Here is a 19318-nt window from a genome sequence, read left to right on the forward strand (position 1 = left end):
TAGAAAGAAAATAAAAAAACTTCTCCTCGTTCTTCTCCCTCTCTCTCTCTCTCTCTCTCACTCTGAGCTCAAGCGATTTCATCCCATGGGAAAAATCTCTGAAGTGATTATTTAGCACTCTTTTTTTTTTTTTTGTCTCCTTCTGAATCCATTTTTATGGATCTTGGAGTTCGTGTTTCGAGTCATGAAACAGGGTCTTCTCCGGGCCAAACCGAACTCGGATCTGGTTTCATCAACAACAACAAGCAAGAAAGATCCGGTTTCGATGGTGAAGATTGCTGGAGAAGTTCAAAGCTCTCAAGAACATCAACTGATGGCTTCTCTTCTTCAACCTCTGCCGCAGCTAAAACGCTGTCGTTTCATCAGGGCATCCCTTTACTGAGATCTACCACTATTGATCCTCGTAGGGGACAAGAACATATGCTTAGCTTCTCTTCTGCTTCGGACAAACCAGATGTCTCACCTTATCTTCAGTACTGTAGAAACTCAGGTCTGAATAGTAATAACATACTCTGTTTTTTTTCTTTTTCTTTTTTTTTTGATTCTTTCTTTTCATCTAAAAGATATTTACTTTCTTGAAACTCAGATAATGGGTTTTGCTTAGAGTTAGATTTAAATAAATGAGTTTATGTCAAAATTTAAATATCATCATATGTTTTTTTTTTTTTTTTCTGTTTTAAGAGTTTGATTTAGTGAAATGGGTTGATGTGGTGGGTGACAGGATATGGTTTAGGAGGGATGATGAACACAAGCAGCATGCATGGAAACTTGTTGACAGGAGTAAAAGGTCCTTTTTCACTGACTCAATGGGCTGAGCTAGAGCAACAGGCGTTGATCTATAAGTATATCACAGCCAATGTCCCTGTGCCATCTAGTTTACTCCTTTCTCTCAAGAAATCTTTTTTCCCTTATGGATCTTTGCCTCCTAATTCTTGTAAGCTCTCTTCCTTTATCTTCAATTTTTAAAGATTGGAGGTTCTTGATCAATAGTTTCGATTCCTTTTTTTTCTCTCCAATACATTAGCCAAGAATCCACTTTATGCTATCTTTTTTTTAAGTGGAATGTTGTTTGTTGCCTGCCCATTGGGTGCTTTTATGAGATCTTGAGAGATTCTTTTGTTTTTGTGTGTGTTTATATGTAGTTGGATGGGGCTCTTTTCATCTGGGCTTTTCCGGTGGTAACATGGATCCCGAGCCAGGGAGATGTCGCCGGACAGATGGAAAGAAATGGCGGTGCTCGAGGGATGCTGTTCCCGATCAAAAGTACTGTGAACGACATATTAACAGAGGCCGCCATCGTTCAAGAAAGCCTGTGGAAGGCCAAAATGGCCACAATACTAATGCTGCCGCCGCTTCTGCCGCTGCTTCTACCGCTGCTGGAGTGTCCAAAGCAGCGGGGACTTCGGCTGTTGCTATGCGTGGATTAGATAACAACAACAATAGCCTTGCCGCTGCTGTTATAACTCATCATCATGCCAATAATAATCAATCTACAGATTCTTTGGCTACCAGGTGAAAACATTTGAAATCTCTTTTTTTTTTAATTTTGCCTTTTTGATATAACATATCTGCATATTCCTAAGTTTTAATGTTCATACCTTTTATTAACTTCTTTTTTTTTTCTCTTTTCTTTGCCCTATGAGTAAGAAGAAGTAGACCCACCAATTCATTATTACTACATCTTTTATGATTGTGACCCCTCCTTATTAATTGAGGCTTAGGATTCTATATATTTGGATTTTTTTGCTTTTATGAAACTGTTTCCTCTCCTTTTCTTGATGATTCAATGATGCGCAAAATTAACAATACAATTGTTAAAATAAATCTTAATGGGGGTTACTTGTGTTGCATTACAGGGTTCAAAATTCTCGTGCGGCTTCAGTTTTTCCTACCGCGATGAACTTACAGCCGAAGGATCCTCATCCGAAACAAACCAATAATAATCCTTTTGAATTCGGACTTATCTCCTCTGACTCGTTACTAAACCCTTCGCACAAGCAAGCCTCCTATGGGAACTCCTCAAAAGGCTTTGGATCGTATCTTGACTTCAGCAACCAAGCGAAGCATTCGGGCAATCACAACAATGATGATTCTTGGCCTGAAGAGCTGAAATCAGATTGGACTCAGCTCTCAATGTCAATCCCCATGGCTCCATCTTCCCCTGTTCAAGATAAACTACCACTCTCGCCTTTAAGGTTATCGCGTGAGTTTGACCTTGGATTAGGCGTTAACACCGAGTTTCTTGAGCCTGGGAAGAAGGCGAATAACTGGATACCGATCTCCTGGGGTAACAATAACTCCATGGGAGGTCCTCTTGGTGAGGTACTAAACAGCACGACGAATAGTCCCAAGTTTGGTTCTTCTCCAACGGGTGTCTTGCAAAAATCGACGTTTGGTTCTCTTTCTAACAGCAGCTCGGGAAGCAGTACTGTCATTGGCGATAATAATAACAAGAATGGCGATGGAAAGGATCCGCTTGGCCCGACCACACTAATGAACACTTCTGCTACTGCTCCTCTGTGAAACCGCAAAGAAAAAAAGCCCAAAGGACAATGGCGAAAACAAAACACTCTGTTTTTCCTCTGTTTCTGTTTTTTTTTTCTTACTTGGTGCACTGCATTGTGTTGTTGTTGTTGTTTTCTTTCTATATATAAAGTCAGAAGAAACTAAGGAAAGATGAGAAGAGAGATAGGGCTTTGTTTTTTTTCTTCATAATCTTTGTTCTTTGTTTTTCCTTAAAGACCCGTTTCTTCTCCATCTTTCTCATTTCTGAATCCATGGATTTATTTTCTCAAGCCACTGGTTCATCTTTGTTCACAATGATCTATGTTCTTAAAAAAAAAAACAGCCATCTAATATATTAATGTATTATTAAAACAGTAATAATTAGAAAACCTATAGTTTTACAATGTCTAAAAATTGTGATCAGTATGAAGAGGTTTCCTAGTTGCAGACAAGAGGCAACATTGTTTGTGGATTGGACATAGAACACTTCTCCAAAACAACTGTCTCCAACTTTAGTTTTTCTTTTGGTTCTGTTTCTCCGCTTTTGGGGTCCCTTAACTACTTTTTGCACTTCTCTCACTAACCCTACCCAAACTTATTCCTGTTTTCTGTTTTTCTAAAAATTATAAAAAGAGTGGAGGAGGACCAACCTCTCAAATTTATTGATGGTCCATATGATTTTAATTTGGATTCTTTGTATATTTTTTGGAGATTTTATTCTAAAGACGTGGCATGTGTGGGACGATCCAGACACTTCCACTTGCAGCAGACACGACAATTCTTACCGAATGAAATATCTCAATAGATGCCTTACGAGTACAGTTTTAGTATTAGATAGTTTGGAGTGAATAATCTTTTTGCTTACATTAACTAGTAAACTAAGTTCTTTTTATTTTTAATATTACTTTAAATCTTAAAAAAAATACTATCCAAATACTATAATTTAAAAAAAAAATAAGAGTTTATAATTTCAAAGTTAAATTTCTTTTTTTCTACCAAAAAAAAAATGTTAGATTTCTTTTATTTTCGTTTACTTTTTAGTTTTTAGGATTTTTAGGGTTTAGTTTTTAGTTTTTAGGGTATCATAATATTTTTTATAAACTAAATTTAGAGTAAGATAACATAAATAATTTTCAAAGAATGTTATTATTAGTTTTATTTTTCAAAAATACTACAAACTAAAACTAAACTTTAAATTACTCTAGTTTGTATCATAATATTTTTTATAAACTAAATTTACAGTAAGATAAAAATCATTTTCCAAAATGGTGATAGACTGATAGTTTTGCATGCCATGTATATTAACAAATAATGTATTGTTTATTGCGTTGGTAAATTATTTAATTTGAAAATCGCGTTATATATTTGAGTATATTTTAGTTTATTCCGTATAACGTAGCATATGATTCAACTTGAAGTACTTGAACTTGACAAAGAAAGCTTGAGAGAGGTTTAATTGAGCTTGTGGAGAACTTGAATACTTGAGGAATAAGAAGATTCAAGTGTTTTAAAGACTCTGCGTGATTTAGAGGGTTCAACTCCAATCTTCAAAGCTTGATATACCAACTGATACAGAAGCTTTCATATATAAAGAGGGAAAAAAGGTCACCAATTGGATGGAGTAGACTAGTAGTGAGTTAGTGACTAGTGAGAGAAGTTTTTCAAGATTCAATTGGATTGGTTAGGCTGTTATATACATATTTTTATCGCCCAATTAATGGGCTTTGATAATTGTGATCAAAGAGGCCCAAATGCGAAACAACGGCAAAACTAAGTCCATCATCTAAGTAACACACATTGACATTCTCATTTACACATAAGAGGGATCAGAGATCAAAAGAGAGACAGATATAAAAAAAAAATTACTTCGTTTTGATCTGAACTTTTTTTTTTCTTTCTAAATTTTTATTTTCTTTTGGTTTTAAATCATTTGATGATGATTGATGATCAATGATGGATTCTGCTGAAGCTGTCTGAGAATCAATATCTGCCTCATCTCCAAGAATCTTCTCCTTAGAATCTCTTGTTCCGACATAAGCCGATCGTTGTCCGTACTTATCAGTCCGATGTTGTACAAAACGATCCGGAGCCGGTTCCCGAGCTCCCTGTTTTCTAAACCGAGCCGGTTTGCTTCGTCTTTTAAATTCTCAATGTGTCTCTGTTTACGCATCCTCGACCGCTTCGCTGATTCACGGTTTGATTCCATACGCTTCCGTTTACGGTCTTCAGTGACCTGCAAAACCGGACGGTTCAATTTCATCCGGTTATGGCCCGTGGCGTTAATCCGGGTTCTCGTGTTGTCAGAGTTCAATTCATCGGATTGAGGACTCGGTACGCCGTGGAAAATGTCGGAATCATCAGAACCGGAGTTCGTTTTGATGGAACCGATACAAGATTCGTCGAAACCGTTAAAACCGGTGTTAATCTTGACGGTGTCGGATTCACCAGTACATGGACTCAGTACCGCCGGTTCGTGATTGATAGTAGACAAGAAGAGATCGGTAAAGCAGTCCAATTCCCAAGGAGTGAATCCGGTCTGTAAATCAGATATTTGGTTAACGAAGCCCGGTTCAGTAAAGGAAAAAGCCGGTAGAGTAGACATCATAATGACCGGTTTCGTAAATTGTTTTAAATTAGAGAGACGAGAGAGAAGAGAAGGAGAAAAGGGAAGAATTGAATTGAAGGAGGCTGGAATTTAAAGAAAATTCATAAGGATATTTTGGTCATTAAAAAAATCAGAGTGTTGAAAAAAGCGTTAAGCGGTATCTGGACGGTGAGTTTAGTGCTTAGAACGCTTAGTCGGGATTTATATGGTTTTTAGACGGTTTAGGTCTTTACAACATAAAATATTATATATATAAAATTATATAAAAATATATGTTAAAAATATAAAAAAATATAAATTATGAACAAAAGTAAGAAAAATATATTTATTTAAGTTAAATTAACAACATATAAAAATTTATAATTAAGTATACAGATATAAAACTTTATAATTTAAATATATATATTCAAAAATCAAATATTAATATTAAAATAAAATTTATGTAATTTTAAGTGATTTAGGCGGTCATTTAAGCGTTTTTTGAGCGTCTGGCATCTAGACAGTGCTTTGGAAGCCGCCTAAACTGCTTTTTTAAACACTGAAAAAAATATGATGTATGACCGTATTTTATACATATTAACGACTTTTGAGTCATGTGGCACTATGTGGGGTTAGTACTTTTCAAACGACTTTTTATAAAAGTAGAAAAATATTTGTGGGACACCAATAGGCTCTCGGTTAAGGTCACTTTCTGAAAATAAAGTAAGATTAAAACTGCTAAACCAAATTTTTGTATATAGCTTAGTGATGAAGAAACAGTCCATATTTAACACATGCATTGTCCATTCATCTAATTTGTCGCCATGCATTCAAATCTAGATTTAGAACAGAAAAAAAGTGAAATAAATTGTATATATACTTTGAGGCTCAAAATTAAAGAAAATGGTTTTCTATAGTATAATTATATGTGAAGTTAGTGGTGGTTGATAGGAGAAAAATAAACAAGCATTTCAATCAATAAAAAAAAATTCTTATTCAACATAGTAATAATATTCTCCAAGTTTTACTAAATCCAGCTTTTTATTTTCTATTTTTTTGTATCAGAAAAGTTTTAATTTTCTATTCCCCAAAATGTTTGAGTCAGTTGTTTATATAATTTTATACTTAAAAAAATGATGTTTTCTGATCACTTTGGAAAAACATATACAGTATTAGTTGGTACTTGGTACTGGTGTAACTACCAACTAAATGTTTTCTCAATAAGTAATTTTCTATAATCAAAGTGATTTTTCCATACTGACAATGACTCTAAATGGAATCCAAGAACAATAATGGTATGAGGACAAAATTTAATTGGAATTTAAAGAAAGATGATTTTATGTTTAACCAAAAGAAAATTGAAGAACGAAAGAGCATCTTACTAAACAACTAATACGTCCAACAACAAATTCATGATTTAATTAAGATTTGTACACTAATATTTTCGGTTAGTTAGTTTACTGGAAATTAGAAAGAAGATAAAGAAGAGAAAAACTATAGCAACGGCCACATGCAAATCTTCAAAAGTAAAGCAAAAATTAAAATATATTGAGAAAACTTTTATTATATGGTTTGGTAGCATGTTAAATCAACCTTTAATGGCCATAAAGTTGTATCATTCAAATGCTTCCCACATTAACTTTTTTTTTCAGTAATCACAATTCTCTTTTTATTACAAAAGAGAACAAAATATCAGTAATATATATTGCTGCTATTATTGAATATAAGTAGGTCAGGTGAGTCTGTATTTTATGTTCTTACATAAATTGCTACATGCATCAACCACACAAATACTTCAAATAGATACTACTATTTACCTCTCGACTCAGATAAAGTATTTTATGATATTGATCACCATTTGAAAGATAAATACTTATTCAAAATAAATGACAAAGTAACACTCGCATTCGGTTACACTTACACAAGGTTCATCATTTACAAAACTCTATGGTTGAGATCTAGTCTGCCTAACCTTATCATCAGCTTTTCTAGGGTCCTTCAACTCCTTAAGCGAAGGATCACTTCTATAAGTTGAAGCATCTTTTTAAGTGCTACCAAACATTATATTGGACTAAGGATTGTTTGCAAACATAACCTGGAAGGCTGGAACTCGACCACCCCTTCTTTCCTCTAATTTCTGGATTTCTCGTACAGACATGCTGTCATATTCTAACTTGAACTGTCATAATTTATCATTCCATAAGTCATCATGAATTGTGATCAAATTATCGTTTCATAAACACATATATCGATGAAATAGATGAGTTAAATATAGATCCCGATCAAAGGAGAAGTTGAGTTGAATCCAGCAAAAATCATATACTCCAAAGAAAGTAAACTTTTGAGTATATCTTAAAAATCTGTTCCAATTTTTTTTTAAAATAAGTTTGGTGCATTAATTTGAAGGAAGCAAAGAGTACATGGCTATAATAACCTAGAGAACATTGGGAAGTACATAAGTAGAGGAGTATTACATTGAAGTGTACCAAAGGCTAAACCAGTCTTGAAAATAAGGTGATTTACATTTGAAGTATACCAAAGCTAAACAAGTCTCGAACTATACATATAACATCAACATCGATTTGGATCTGTGTTTGATACATTGCTCCTAATTAATATATATATATATATATATATATATATATTTTTTTTTGGGCAACCACTCCTAATTAATCGAAGTTAAGTTTTTCACACATAATAAATTAATTATAATGCATCATTTTTTTTGTGATAACGGTTTTTATACTTTTTTTGTTTCACAAAATTATCATTCTCATATATTTCATACAAATTAAAAATTATATATATTAAATATACATATATTTTCGTATTTAATAAGCGATTAATAATTTAATTAGCTTTATATTAAGGATACAATTAAAAAATTTAGTGTAAAAAATGCATTGGAAAAAAAAATGATACTTTTTTTGAAACAAATATAAAACTCTAGAATGATACTTTTGTGAAATAGAGGGAGTAATTATAATTGCAATTTTTATTTTTTTTGACGATTTGTTTTTGACACGGCTTGGTTAAATATATTATATATGTAAGTCACACACCGACTTGTACTCGCCCATACACGCTTATAAATTTGGTGCGCTCCAACCGGATGATATCAACACCATGTCACACCACTCGGGTAGGGACGTGTTTGCTAGTGCGTAAGATTGTTCGCATCGTTCACAAATTAACATTTGTTTTGTCCGTAGTTTTATTTAGGCATTTGACTATCCAAGGTATTCCCTGACTTTTTCAATAATTTTTTCACTGATTTTACAAAGATAAATAGTCATTCACACATAATTTTCAATAAGCATGATATTTGATGTGTTAAAGTGTGTTTTATGTAATTAAAAAACTTTTAAAAATTGTTCGCTCTAATTTTATCGATAATTTTTTTTTACTTTATTCAAAATGTTATTATAATTTACTCACAATTAAATGATTATTATATTTTGATTATACTTATATTAATTTACTTATATTAATTTGTTCATAGATTATATATGTTTGATTTGCACTAATTTATTGCAACGGATTTGTGTAATCCTTTTGTTAAATTTGTGCTATCCGTTCTTTGTCACCATTCGTACTTATAAGTTTTAACATATTGACAATTGTATCAACTACAGTTATTCAATGTCGACTACACCATATGTCCCGGTTAGATCCATTGCATCCGTGTGGAACCTATAGTGTGTGTAATATATTAGTTTAAATCATGTGGTCAAATGATATTTTGCTTGTGTAGGTAGGTGACGCCATAAAACTTTTGAATAAAACTACATGCTTTTACAAAATGGAGCATGATCACTTATCAAGTTATCATCCCACGTTTCATACACGCCGCGACTAAACTATTATTTTTTGTTTCCTTATCGGTTTGGTCCAAATCCACTAATAACACTATGCACAAGTGTGAAAATATTTAATATAATTTCCACTTCCATTTTCCATCGGTCAAACAAGTCCACCAAAATTAGACTCTCCTAAAAAGAGAAGATGATTTGAGGTTATCAACGTGTGATAAGATCCCCCCATTTTAGCTTATATATAATAAATAAATGAACAGAACAAAAATAGATTTGAAATTTTGCTATAAATTTGAGAATTCAAAGAAACCAAAATCGTCAACTCCTCTCTTTTAAGCATCTCTCCCCCCTCCAAGAAGATATCGAAAAAATGGCAAACGTCTCCGCCTTGCTCACGATAGCTCTCCTCCTTTGCTCCACGCTAATATGCACTGCCCGTCCCGACCCGACCTTCACCGTCACTATCACAACTGCTGCCGCGGATCCATGTAACATGGTTAGTCTGATCCACATGCCATGAACCTGTTTCCATACATATATCTATACAAAAACACAAAGGGCAAACATATATACATGCATATACTATAGCCATTTTTAGCATGCGCAATTAATTAGTGGATTCAAATACACGTTGATAAAAATGTACATGTACATGTTATTCTAATAATTTTAATGTAATGTATGATTTATATGGCAGGAAAAAAAGATGGAAGGAAAACTAGATGAAATGGCAGAAGAGAACTGTGGTGCCAACGACGAAGATTGCTTGATGAGGAGGTCTTTGGTCGCTCATACTGATTACATCTATACTCAGAAGACGAAGAAGAATCTTTGATTTTCGCTAATTTATTTCTAACAAACACTGGCTCTTGGTTATATGATTTATGCCATCCTTAATTAGTCATTATCACATAGATAATCAAGATAGTTATCGTTGTGATTATAATATGTATTCCATATGATAAAACTAGAATGGTATATGTTTTAGAAGTTGGGGTTGACAATAAAGAAATAAATCTGAGTGATTTGTTAATAGTGCCGTCGAATATTTTTAAAACCCATGAAATTCGAGTATATAATATATTCATATATAAATTCAAAATTGTAAGTGGATTTGTGGATTTTTTTTTTTTTTTTAATCGAGAGAACATGTTGGCTGGTTGATTAATCAAGAATCGTACGAGACTGCTAAAACAACATGTTGGCTTGTTATTTTTACTCACTCTCTTTAACACAAGCACAAAGAGAACCTTGTTCTCTCGTTCTCTCTAGTTTTTCACTTTGTTTTTTTTTCTAACAGACAATACTTTATCTTACACATTTTTTAAATCGATGGTTAAATAACGTAGGATTAGTAAATTTTACAGAAATCACCTAAAATGTCAAGTTTAATACACTCTCCTAAAAGTATATCTCACTTCTACTACACACTTAACTTAACTACTAGACCTTATCTCTAGATACTAGAATCATTTACACGAAACCAACAATGTTTAGACTCCAACAACTCTTTAACAACCACTTTTATTAAGCCTTTAAATTAGATTTAGTTGCAGGCGTAATCAAGGTTCAACTTCAACAAATGCTCAAAATTTACACCAATTAAAAGGCACAGATCATTACTGTGTGACTAGAGATAAAAAAAAGTAGTGAGTTTTCTAAGATCTGAGGATATAATAAATTATTTTTGTATTTTTTTTTTTTATCAAAGGGCTTATTATTACATTAAAAAAAAAAGTAATTGTAAGAAAAAAACACTGAAAGCCTCCATCTGAGACAGAAGGAAACCTTTCGGGTTTTGAAGACTTCCCAAAACTCAAAAACCCTATCTTCTTCATTCTAAACCCAAACCTCTCTCTCTTCTCTGCCCAAAAAAAAAAAAAAAANAAAATGGTGCTACTACTCCGATATCGATCCTTAACAATAAATCTGACTCCTTTATTAATACCCAAATCTCACTCCTTCCACACTCTCCAATCATTCCGTAACCCGAAGAATCTCATATCCATCCCACGAATCTCATCATCATCATCATCATCGAACAATCCAACAACAACAACGAACCGTTCGATTTCTGATGCGGCAAAGTTCGCAAAGTCCGTGTTGTTCGTACCTCCTGGTGTAGAGATCGAGGAGTTAACAGACGATATGGTCCTTCCGGGCTCCAACATCGTAATCGGACCTTTCGCGGGTCATTCACAAATCAAAGAAGTTGAGTTTGTGAAAAGTAGTGCTCGTGCTAGAGATTGTCCTAAAGATGATCGTCCTGAGATTGCGATTTTGGGTCGGTCTAATGTTGGCAAGTCTTCGCTTATCAATTGTTTGGTTCGTAAGAAGGAAGTTGCTCTTACCTCCAAGAAACCCGGTTTGTGTTTCAATTTTGCTTTAAAGAATCCAAATTTGTGGTTTTGAAACTCTGAATGTTTCGGTTTTTTGGTTTACGGAATAGGGAAGACTCAGCTTATAAATCACTTCTTGGTGAATAAGAGTTGGTACATTGTTGATTTACCTGGTTATGGGTATGTATTTTGATCTCTTGCTTCTAAAAATTCAATCTTTGTTTTGATATTGAGACTCGGATTTGGCATTCCGGTTCATCGGTCTGGTTCGGTTCCGAAATTTTTGGAATTTTGGTTTGGTGCCTTGTGGATTTGACTAGTTATGGAAACAATGTTAATTGTTTTGATATTGAGACTGTATTTGTGCAGATTTGCTAAAGTATCAGATGCTGCGAAGACGGATTGGTCTGCGTTTACTAAAGGTTACTTTTTGAACAGAGACACTCTTGTTTGTGTTCTTCTTCTGATCGATGCAAGTGTTCCTCCTCAGAAGATTGATCTTGATTGTGCTAATTGGCTTGGTCGCAACAATGTATGTTTGTTGTTTGTGTGTGTTCAGTGAAATGATGTTTTTGAGGAGATGTTTTAACTGTTTGTTTGTTTTTTTGATGATTTTAAGGTACCGATGACTTTCGTGTTTACGAAATGCGATAAAATGAAAGCAACGAAAGGGAAAAGACCTGATGAGAACATCAAAGCTTTTCAACAAATCATTAGAGAGAATTTTAAAGTGCATCCTCCTTGGATTTTGACTAGTAGTGTATCTGGTTTAGGCAGAGACGAGCTTCTTCTTCACATGTCCCAGCTAAGAAACTACTGGGATCAGTAGAGAGCGCGTAAATTTTCATGTTCGAAAAGGTCGATTTTGAAACATTAGTTATGTGAAATTGTCAGTTTGGTAATGTAACAGTAACCTTTGTATTTATAGATAATAAGATCGTAAAAAGTTACTACATTAAGAATTGCCAAAAAAATTTGGCAAGAAATTGGAATCAAAAGGAAGCTTTTTTTCTTTTTCTTGCTACCATCTTGAAAGGTTAGCAGGACTTAGAAGAGGGAAAGCTTCCCAGAACCGAGATGATGAAGGTGACAGATCAAACGCGAAGGGATTGTCTTTAGTAGTTGTTATAGTGTCATCAGAAATCTTGAGTGGCTTAGCCTCAGCTTGATTCACCTCTGGCTCATGGTCTTGTGCGCCAGTTAGCCTCTGAACCAACTCCTTGAAGTTAACAGGCTCGACTCTGTAAACTTTAGGATGCATTCGCTGAGACAAACCTGTCACAGGTTTTTTGCAAGGCTTTGCTGGTTGCTTACGGATCGAATGGAGCGAGGTGTTGTGGTAGTTCTGAGAGAAACATGGCTGTGAAGTAGCTTCCATGGCGATCACAAGTTTCTTGTAATACACAACAAAAATGAATTGAAGCGAAGTGTCTGTCTTATCTTGATGGCTTGTGTGTACATAAGTATTTATATATGTGTGGACGGCATTGATATGTCAACGTCTTAGTATGAATCTTCTTTTGCGGCTTATTTGGTTTTTGACTTTTTAGTGAAATAAATGTGCGTTTATAGGAACGAGATGGGATGATTCATGGATTTGAAATGTCAACGTGGGTGTGCTAGCTATTTTATTTTCTTGTTTACTAAATAAATGTTAGGTGAAAAAGCAATTAGAACAATTTTAGATCAACATGGTTTTGGCTATATAACATATCTTTAGTTTTGTTTATTTTCCAACAATGTTAAGAAATATGAAAGTAAAAAAAGAATCTTGAGTCGATAGGTCCACACAACTAAACAAACAAACAAGACTTTTGCTTCCAAAAAATGTAAAGAGAGTATGCCCATAAGTGATGAGACTCAATATCTTATCTATAAAACTTGCCTACCACTTTCCAGTTTTCAATGTTTGCTGGCTAAATTATGTAAAAATTATAACATGCATCTCATAAACAGTTTAAACATAAATATTGAATGATAAGTATACACTTTTCAAATCTTTCAAAAAAAATTGTAATCATATTTCTATGGATAAGTCTGTTACTCTATTTCTTCCGTCCATACAGAGTTTGGCTCGGTCCATGACCTCGGTCTTACCCCAAGTTGGAGAAACAACACCATCTCCATTGCCTCAAAGATTTTGCTTTCATCCAAAACCTTGTTCCACACCCCACTCACCACGCAGTAATTGTTGTTATACGGCGCTCGGTGATGATTCACGTGACGTGTCCGTGAAACGAGCAGCCCAATGTCTTGCAACCACACCACAAGAGGTGGAAGCTTGCTCTTGGTTCCATGAGCCCAAGCATGGAACAGCTGACAAAACAATACGCAAGACGCAAACGTGCTTATGAAGCCATGAACCACAGGGTCATCAAATGCAAGATCTATTGGGAGAACTGTCAAGGTTGTGCCTCGAGCCAGGATATATATGTTGTTTGCAAATTGTCGTTCGGTGATTGTCCAAGGCCACTTGTGGTGATCTTGAGAATCTTCGATATGGGTTCCTACTAGAGGCGTTGAGGAGTCACCGTAGTTATCGGTGGCCCAGTGGTACACACCAGAGCCTAGATCTGCTATGATGTACCCGGCAAAACCGGCTATAGCTGGTTCGAGCCAGAGATGAGAACCAAACGCTCCAATGATGGATTTGGCAAAAGAGGCAAACACAGTAGTGCAGCCAGCTGCAACCCATAACCGGTGAGTCCAAGTAGATTGTAGATATGGATCGGTTGAGAGTGGAGGATTCACAAGACGTTGTTTAACAACAAGCTTCGTCTCATGGGTAGGCTGAGAGTTGGTGATGGGAGTAACCAAGCAGGTGACACGTATACGGAGAAGCCATGGACGGTGGCTTCTTGGGATGTTGTTTGTGATGGGAGATAGAGTGTACTTGGTTTGAAGAGGTGTAGACATTGAAGGAGAATGAATACATGTGAGATGATGTGAGCGTTATCAAGTTTCTAGATATTTTTCGAAGTTAAAAAAAAAAACGGATAGAGGAAGAAATAAAAAAATCATTTAAAAAGAGATAATTTCGACCCAAAAAGAGTAAGAAAGGAAGAGATAATAACATTAAAAGAAAAAAATCTCAAAATCTGAATTAATTTATGAAGATTTATTTTTATTTTTACTTTTAGTTTATGAAGTTACCAACTTAAAAAATTGCTCGTTAATCCAGATTTTTATTTGTTTGTTTTTTCAAAACAGTTGGTTTTCACTTGGTTTTAGATTTACGTAAAAAATGTATTATTTTCTTAAGCCCACCTTTACGTAAAACGGTTGTTATGACAAACTGGGATTTGAGTAGGAAGAAGAAGAATAAGCATTTATAAGCACTATATACCAAAGAGTCTTATAAACATTATTTTTTCTTGAAGCTGGACTTCAAACAAATCTACATATTTTTCCCCCCAAATTTTTAAAACCTATTCACTGGCAAACACAACGCTATCGGAGTACTCATTGAATACATAGATATTTTATAGAATTAAAAGACGAAAATCTAGATAGTCACCCATGATGTATTACTCTAGCGAAAAGAGAAAAGACATTATTGTTTTCTTTATGCTATATGCCCTACAAATTACAATTATCGCAATTCTGTCAAAAGCTCTTTAAACTTTTCCCTAAACCAAGAATCATGAAATTATTTCAAAAGATTCCACATTATAGACCTTTCAAATTCATGGATTTCATTATAATAATAAACTCATTATAAAAGCACATCTAAAAAAAAAAGCAAAACACACAATATTAAAAAAAAACCTATAAATCACCAAGGCTCATCAGGATAATCAAACGGTACAGGTTGAAGAGGGGAAGTCTTGCCTAGATCCGAGTGTACGAAACCATACTTACGCATCACTTGATTATCAGCGAAATTAATGGCTTTGATCATCCCATTCCAACACGTGTCACCATCGTACATCTTGTTATGGTCACCACTACAAGGCTGACACCCCGTGAAATGCGTCACGAACGGCCTCCGTTTGCTACCTTTCCCGCCTCTTTCTCCTTTCAAAAACCGTTTCTCCCGAAACGCAGCGTATCCCTCGCTCACTTTCTCGGCGTGTCGTCTACGCAACGTGGCGTCTTCTCGTTCCATCTCGAGGTACCGTTCAGTTACGTTAGCGAAACCCGGTACGATCTCTAACCAGTACCCTTCGAAATAAAAGTCTCCTTCGAGGTATATCTTGGGATAATACACTTCTCTGTGTTTGTACAATAAGTAAATCAGAGCCGTTTGATCATCTGACTCTGGGAATAGCTTGTCTTTAAATATTGACCGTTGGATCTGTCCCCATTTTGCATACTCCGGACTCACTGGTCCCATACCTGCAAAGAAATATAATCAAACCAAATCGAACCTTGTTAACTGAATTCAGTTTCAATTTACACTTTAAAACCAACCATCAGCAATAGTAAAAAACATAAGAAAACTCGGTTAAAAACTACTAAACCGAGCTTAAATTTAACTGTAAATTAACGAAATTACCAAATTTTTGTCATAATATACCAGAAGTTGACTGAATTTAAACCGAAATTACCAAAGAAAATGTTATAATTTAAAAATTAAAGTGAAATTATTGAAATATACCGAAATGTACCATTCAACCATTAATCATATTCATACTCTGTAAATCTAACCAGTAAGACAAAACATAAAATCGGGTAACTGGTTCGGTTAATAGTCAACTGAATTTAAACCGAAATTACCAAAATGTTCTCATAGTTTTCAATATAATTGAATCGAAATTACTGAAATACTGTATTGAAAACCAAGCTGTATTGAAATTTAATACAAAACCAAAAATTGTATCATAATACTAAATTAAACCAAAAAATGTATTTTATAAACCAAACCGGAGTTATTAGGGTTTATGACGGTCCGGAGTCCAAAACCAACAAAACAAAACATAACTTTAATTAATTTCAAAATCAAAGGGCCCATACCTGTCCACGTGTCAATGAGCTCCATAGACCACTGACAATTCCTAATAAGAAAAACGCCGGCGTTTAACGCCGTCCAGCTCCGGTCATTATAAATCACTCCCGGCCAACCATGAACAACGAGATTATGGTCCTTATACCGTATCCACGGCAGAGAAAAATCCATATCCGTAAACAAAGCATCAGAATCAACCCACCAGATCCACTCCGCCTCGGGATGAGCAATCATCGCCGCTTTAACCGCCGGAAGCTTCGCCCAATACGAGTTCATCTTCGGGTGAAGAAGAGCGTTGCTGTAGAATATATCATGGCCATGGATCCGACAGTAATCGACTTTGTTCTTGAAGAACCGTAGCAGCAAATGGTCTCCGATCGGGTTCTTACACGGCGACGATTGCGATCCCGTTACCATAACTGTACGATTCTCAGCTCCGGGGATAAACGAAGGGTGTAGATTCAACCACCGCCTCCGTTTTTCGTCCCAGTTCTTAACCGGTTTGTCGATTGTGTAAGATAGATCCGGGTCGTCGTAGTAAACCGGATCGGTCGGGTCGTGGTTCGTATCGATGCCTTGGTAACATTTGGTGGAGGAGGAGGAATCATCGGTTTTGACGGTGAGATTTGGGGAGATTGAAGAGAAGGAGAAGAATGACCAGACGAGGATTAGTGACATGAAAGCTCCGCCGAGGAAGAGAACCACGTCGGAGAAACATATCACAGGTTTTGTTCTGGTTCCGGCGTATTTTGCCATCGGTGATGATGTTTTGTAGTAATGTTGTGATGATGATGATGTCTCAGGCGACACCATTTACCTTAGAAAAATCTTAGAGATGATGATGATACATACATAAACATAAACAATAATAAAAAAAATTGGGGACTTTTTGTTGTATAAAAGGCAATAAACTTATATTTTTTTCAATATAAACATAAATGTGATATTTAATCACTCGATTGATATATTTTACTTTAAATGTTATCAGATTTTTTCTTTTAGTAGTAAATTGAAAAATTTAAAATATAGTCAAAAAATTGAAAATTATAAATGTAATGTACTCACTTTATAGTTTTCGTGTTTTGATTGGTAGGTTTTAAAATGCCAAAAAAAAAAAGAGAAAATAATTTGGTAGGTTTTATGCAAGGGATAAGGTTTTTATTTTGTCAGAATGACATGTGATAGTGCTTTTGTAGAACCGTAGTACAGTAAACTTGAACAACGGACCGGGTCGGTTCACCGACACTGTTAAAATAGGATTTGTGTTGGTGGTTACGTGTCGGTGTCCGGTTAAAGCAAGGGCACGTGAGTTTGCTGCGATAATTTAGGGTGTAAGAAGATTACTATTCCACCCGCAATTTCTTGCTTGAATTGTTGAAAAATTGGGTTTAGTTTGGGTTTAATTTATATAAAAAACAAAGGTATAGGTCCTATAGTAGTAGTAGTATATGACCGAAAATACTGAATAAAAACATTAGTTTATGACCGAGTAGCCTGATAGATAAGTCACGAAGAGCGCACCATTTTTTGCCCATCCCATCACACAATTAATGTGGAGGCACTATATACGCTACGGAGCCATGATATGATTAATTTAGTTCGTATACCCTAAGGTTTAAATTAAACACAACATTGAAACGCTTTATACATACCGACATGCATTTTACAGAGTTGAGTAAACGGTAAACCTTTCTATGTCAGAGCATCTCCATTGGTAAAGATGTAAGGAAGTATGTTTAACATTATTTTTATGAGAAAAAATACAAATTCAAAACTAAAAACTTTCCTAAGATATAAGTAAAAAATTCATCTCCACTGGTAAAGTTGTTAATTCAAAGTTCTTAAACTTTTTTCAAAAACTTGCTTTAAACAAAGGAAGAAGAAGAAGCTTGAACTTCAAGCAAGATTCAAATTGTGCATTCAAAGGAAGAAGGTCGAACATAACCATCCAGCTCAAGCAAACGTATTGAATGTGGCAACTGAAGTCGAAGAAACTTGAACATTTGTTTCTGCACATGTTATTGATTGGTTCAATATTGTCCCCCGTGATGAAATCGATTAAATCGTCGAAGAGGGGAGAGGACGTAGAATGACCTGAAGTTTGGTGCTGTTGGTGCTGACTATACAAGGTTGAAGTTTCTCTCGGGTTGTTGGTGCTGAGTACAAGTTGATGTCGGCTTGTTGGTGTTGTTGCTCTTGGCTCTTGGCTCTTGGTCGACATTAAAAAATACTAGAAATCATGTATTATGAGCTATGGAACTTGATCGAAAATGTCAGTAAAGAAGACGTGGATGGATACAGGGTCAATTTACCTTACAATGTTGGTGAAGAATCCAATCCTCACCTANGTGTAAGAAGATTACTATTCCACCCGCAATTTCTTGCTTGAATTGTTGAAAAATTGGGTTTAGTTTGGGTTTAATTTATATAAAAAACAAAGGTATAGGTCCTATAGTAGTAGTAGTATATGACCGAAAATACTGAATAAAAACATTAGTTTATGACCGAGTAGCCTGATAGATAAGTCACGAAGAGCGCACCATTTTTTGCCCATCCCATCACACAATTAATGTGGAGGCACTATATACGCTACGGAGCCATGATATGATTAATTTAGTTCGTATACCCTAAGGTTTAAATTAAACACAACATTGAAACGCTTTATACATACCGACATGCATTTTACAGAGTTGAGTAAACGGTAAACCTTTCTATGTCAGAGCATCTCCATTGGTAAAGATGTAAGGAAGTATGTTTAACATTATTTTTATGAGAAAAAATACAAATTCAAAACTAAAAACTTTCCTAAGATATAAGTAAAAAATTCATCTCCACTGGTAAAGTTGTTAATTCAAAGTTCTTAAACTTTTTTCAAAAACTTGCTTTAAACAAAGGAAGAAGAAGAAGCTTGAACTTCAAGCAAGATTCAAATTGTGCATTCAAAGGAAGAAGGTCGAACATAACCATCCAGCTCAAGCAAACGTATTGAATGTGGCAACTGAAGTCGAAGAAACTTGAACATTTGTTTCTGCACATGTTATTGATTGGTTCAATATTGTCCCCCGTGATGAAATCGATTAAATCGTCGAAGAGGGGAGAGGACGTAGAATGACCTGAAGTTTGGTGC

General features: G+C 35.0%; 7 protein-coding genes across 7 annotated transcripts; 3 read left to right on the plus strand and 4 right to left on the minus strand.

Moving 5' to 3' along the window:
* LOC104751923 (growth-regulating factor 1) lies at window positions 1-2795 on the plus strand. Its single transcript, XM_010473979.2, has 4 exons — window positions 1-490; window positions 722-934; window positions 1143-1512; window positions 1857-2795. Exons 1-4 carry the CDS (start codon window positions 157-159, stop codon window positions 2521-2523), a joined length of 1584 nt encoding a protein of 527 aa, XP_010472281.1. The 5' UTR covers window positions 1-156; the 3' UTR covers window positions 2524-2795.
* LOC104751924 (basic leucine zipper 43) lies at window positions 4258-5293 on the minus strand. Its single transcript, XM_010473980.2, has one exon. It carries the CDS (start codon window positions 5108-5110, stop codon window positions 4427-4429), a length of 684 nt encoding a protein of 227 aa, XP_010472282.1. The 5' UTR covers window positions 5111-5293; the 3' UTR covers window positions 4258-4426.
* Window positions 9203-9970, plus strand: LOC104751925 (phytosulfokines 2). Its single transcript, XM_010473982.1, has 2 exons — window positions 9203-9400; window positions 9602-9970. The coding sequence occupies exons 1-2, from the start codon at window positions 9275-9277 to the stop codon at window positions 9737-9739; spliced, it is 264 nt and encodes an 87-aa protein (XP_010472284.1). The 5' UTR covers window positions 9203-9274; the 3' UTR covers window positions 9740-9970.
* Window positions 10767-12198, plus strand: LOC104751927 (GTP-binding protein At2g22870). Its single transcript, XM_010473984.2, has 4 exons — window positions 10767-11269; window positions 11354-11423; window positions 11613-11775; window positions 11863-12198. The coding sequence occupies exons 1-4, from the start codon at window positions 10795-10797 to the stop codon at window positions 12070-12072; spliced, it is 918 nt and encodes a 305-aa protein (XP_010472286.1). The 5' UTR covers window positions 10767-10794; the 3' UTR covers window positions 12073-12198.
* On the minus strand, window positions 12146-12704 carry LOC104751926 (VQ motif-containing protein 29). Its single transcript, XM_010473983.2, has one exon. It carries the CDS (start codon window positions 12619-12621, stop codon window positions 12265-12267), a length of 357 nt encoding a protein of 118 aa, XP_010472285.1. The 5' UTR covers window positions 12622-12704; the 3' UTR covers window positions 12146-12264.
* Window positions 13212-14259, minus strand: LOC104751928 (fatty acid desaturase 4-like 2, chloroplastic). Its single transcript, XM_010473985.2, has one exon. The coding sequence runs from the start codon at window positions 14157-14159 to the stop codon at window positions 13284-13286; it is 876 nt and encodes a 291-aa protein (XP_010472287.1). The 5' UTR covers window positions 14160-14259; the 3' UTR covers window positions 13212-13283.
* LOC104751929 (putative glycosyltransferase 7) lies at window positions 14876-17087 on the minus strand. The gene is made up of 2 exons (XM_010473986.2): window positions 16200-17087; window positions 14876-15581 (listed from the first exon to the last, which is right to left on the minus strand). Exons 1-2 carry the CDS (start codon window positions 17002-17004, stop codon window positions 15019-15021), a joined length of 1368 nt encoding a protein of 455 aa, XP_010472288.1. The 5' UTR covers window positions 17005-17087; the 3' UTR covers window positions 14876-15018.

The sequence above is a fragment of the Camelina sativa genome, chromosome 16 (genome assembly GCF_000633955.1).
Source record: "Camelina sativa cultivar DH55 chromosome 16, Cs, whole genome shotgun sequence".
NCBI lineage: Eukaryota > Viridiplantae > Streptophyta > Magnoliopsida > Brassicales > Brassicaceae > Camelina > Camelina sativa.

Excerpts from the sequence above, each read along its gene's own strand:
- LOC104751924 (XM_010473980.2), bottom strand. The coding sequence starts at position 5,110 with ATGATGTCTACTCTACCGGCTTTTTCCTTTACTGAACCGGGCTTCGTT.
- LOC104751928 (XM_010473985.2), bottom strand. The coding sequence starts at position 14,159 with ATGTCTACACCTCTTCAAACCAAGTACACTCTATCTCCCATCACAAAC.
- LOC104751926 (XM_010473983.2), bottom strand. The coding sequence starts at position 12,621 with ATGGAAGCTACTTCACAGCCATGTTTCTCTCAGAACTACCACAACACC.
- LOC104751923 (XM_010473979.2), top strand. The coding sequence starts at position 157 with ATGGATCTTGGAGTTCGTGTTTCGAGTCATGAAACAGGGTCTTCTCCG. Across the intron at positions 491-721 it reads TCAGTACTGTAGAAACTCAG|GATATGGTTTAGGAGGGATG; the intron begins GTCTGAATAGTA and ends GGTGGGTGACAG. Across the intron at positions 935-1,142 it reads ATCTTTGCCTCCTAATTCTT|TTGGATGGGGCTCTTTTCAT; the intron begins GTAAGCTCTCTT and ends GTTTATATGTAG.
- LOC104751927 (XM_010473984.2), top strand. The coding sequence starts at position 10,795 with ATGGTGCTACTACTCCGATATCGATCCTTAACAATAAATCTGACTCCT. Across the intron at positions 11,270-11,353 it reads TCTTACCTCCAAGAAACCCG|GGAAGACTCAGCTTATAAAT; the intron begins GTTTGTGTTTCA and ends TTTACGGAATAG. Across the intron at positions 11,776-11,862 it reads ATTGGCTTGGTCGCAACAAT|GTACCGATGACTTTCGTGTT; the intron begins GTATGTTTGTTG and ends GATGATTTTAAG.
- LOC104751925 (XM_010473982.1), top strand. The coding sequence starts at position 9,275 with ATGGCAAACGTCTCCGCCTTGCTCACGATAGCTCTCCTCCTTTGCTCC. Across the intron at positions 9,401-9,601 it reads CCGCGGATCCATGTAACATG|GAAAAAAAGATGGAAGGAAA; the intron begins GTTAGTCTGATC and ends TTTATATGGCAG.
- LOC104751929 (XM_010473986.2), bottom strand. The coding sequence starts at position 17,004 with ATGGTGTCGCCTGAGACATCATCATCATCACAACATTACTACAAAACA. Across the intron at positions 15,582-16,199 it reads GCTCATTGACACGTGGACAG|GTATGGGACCAGTGAGTCCG; the intron begins GTATGGGCCCTT and ends ATTTCTTTGCAG.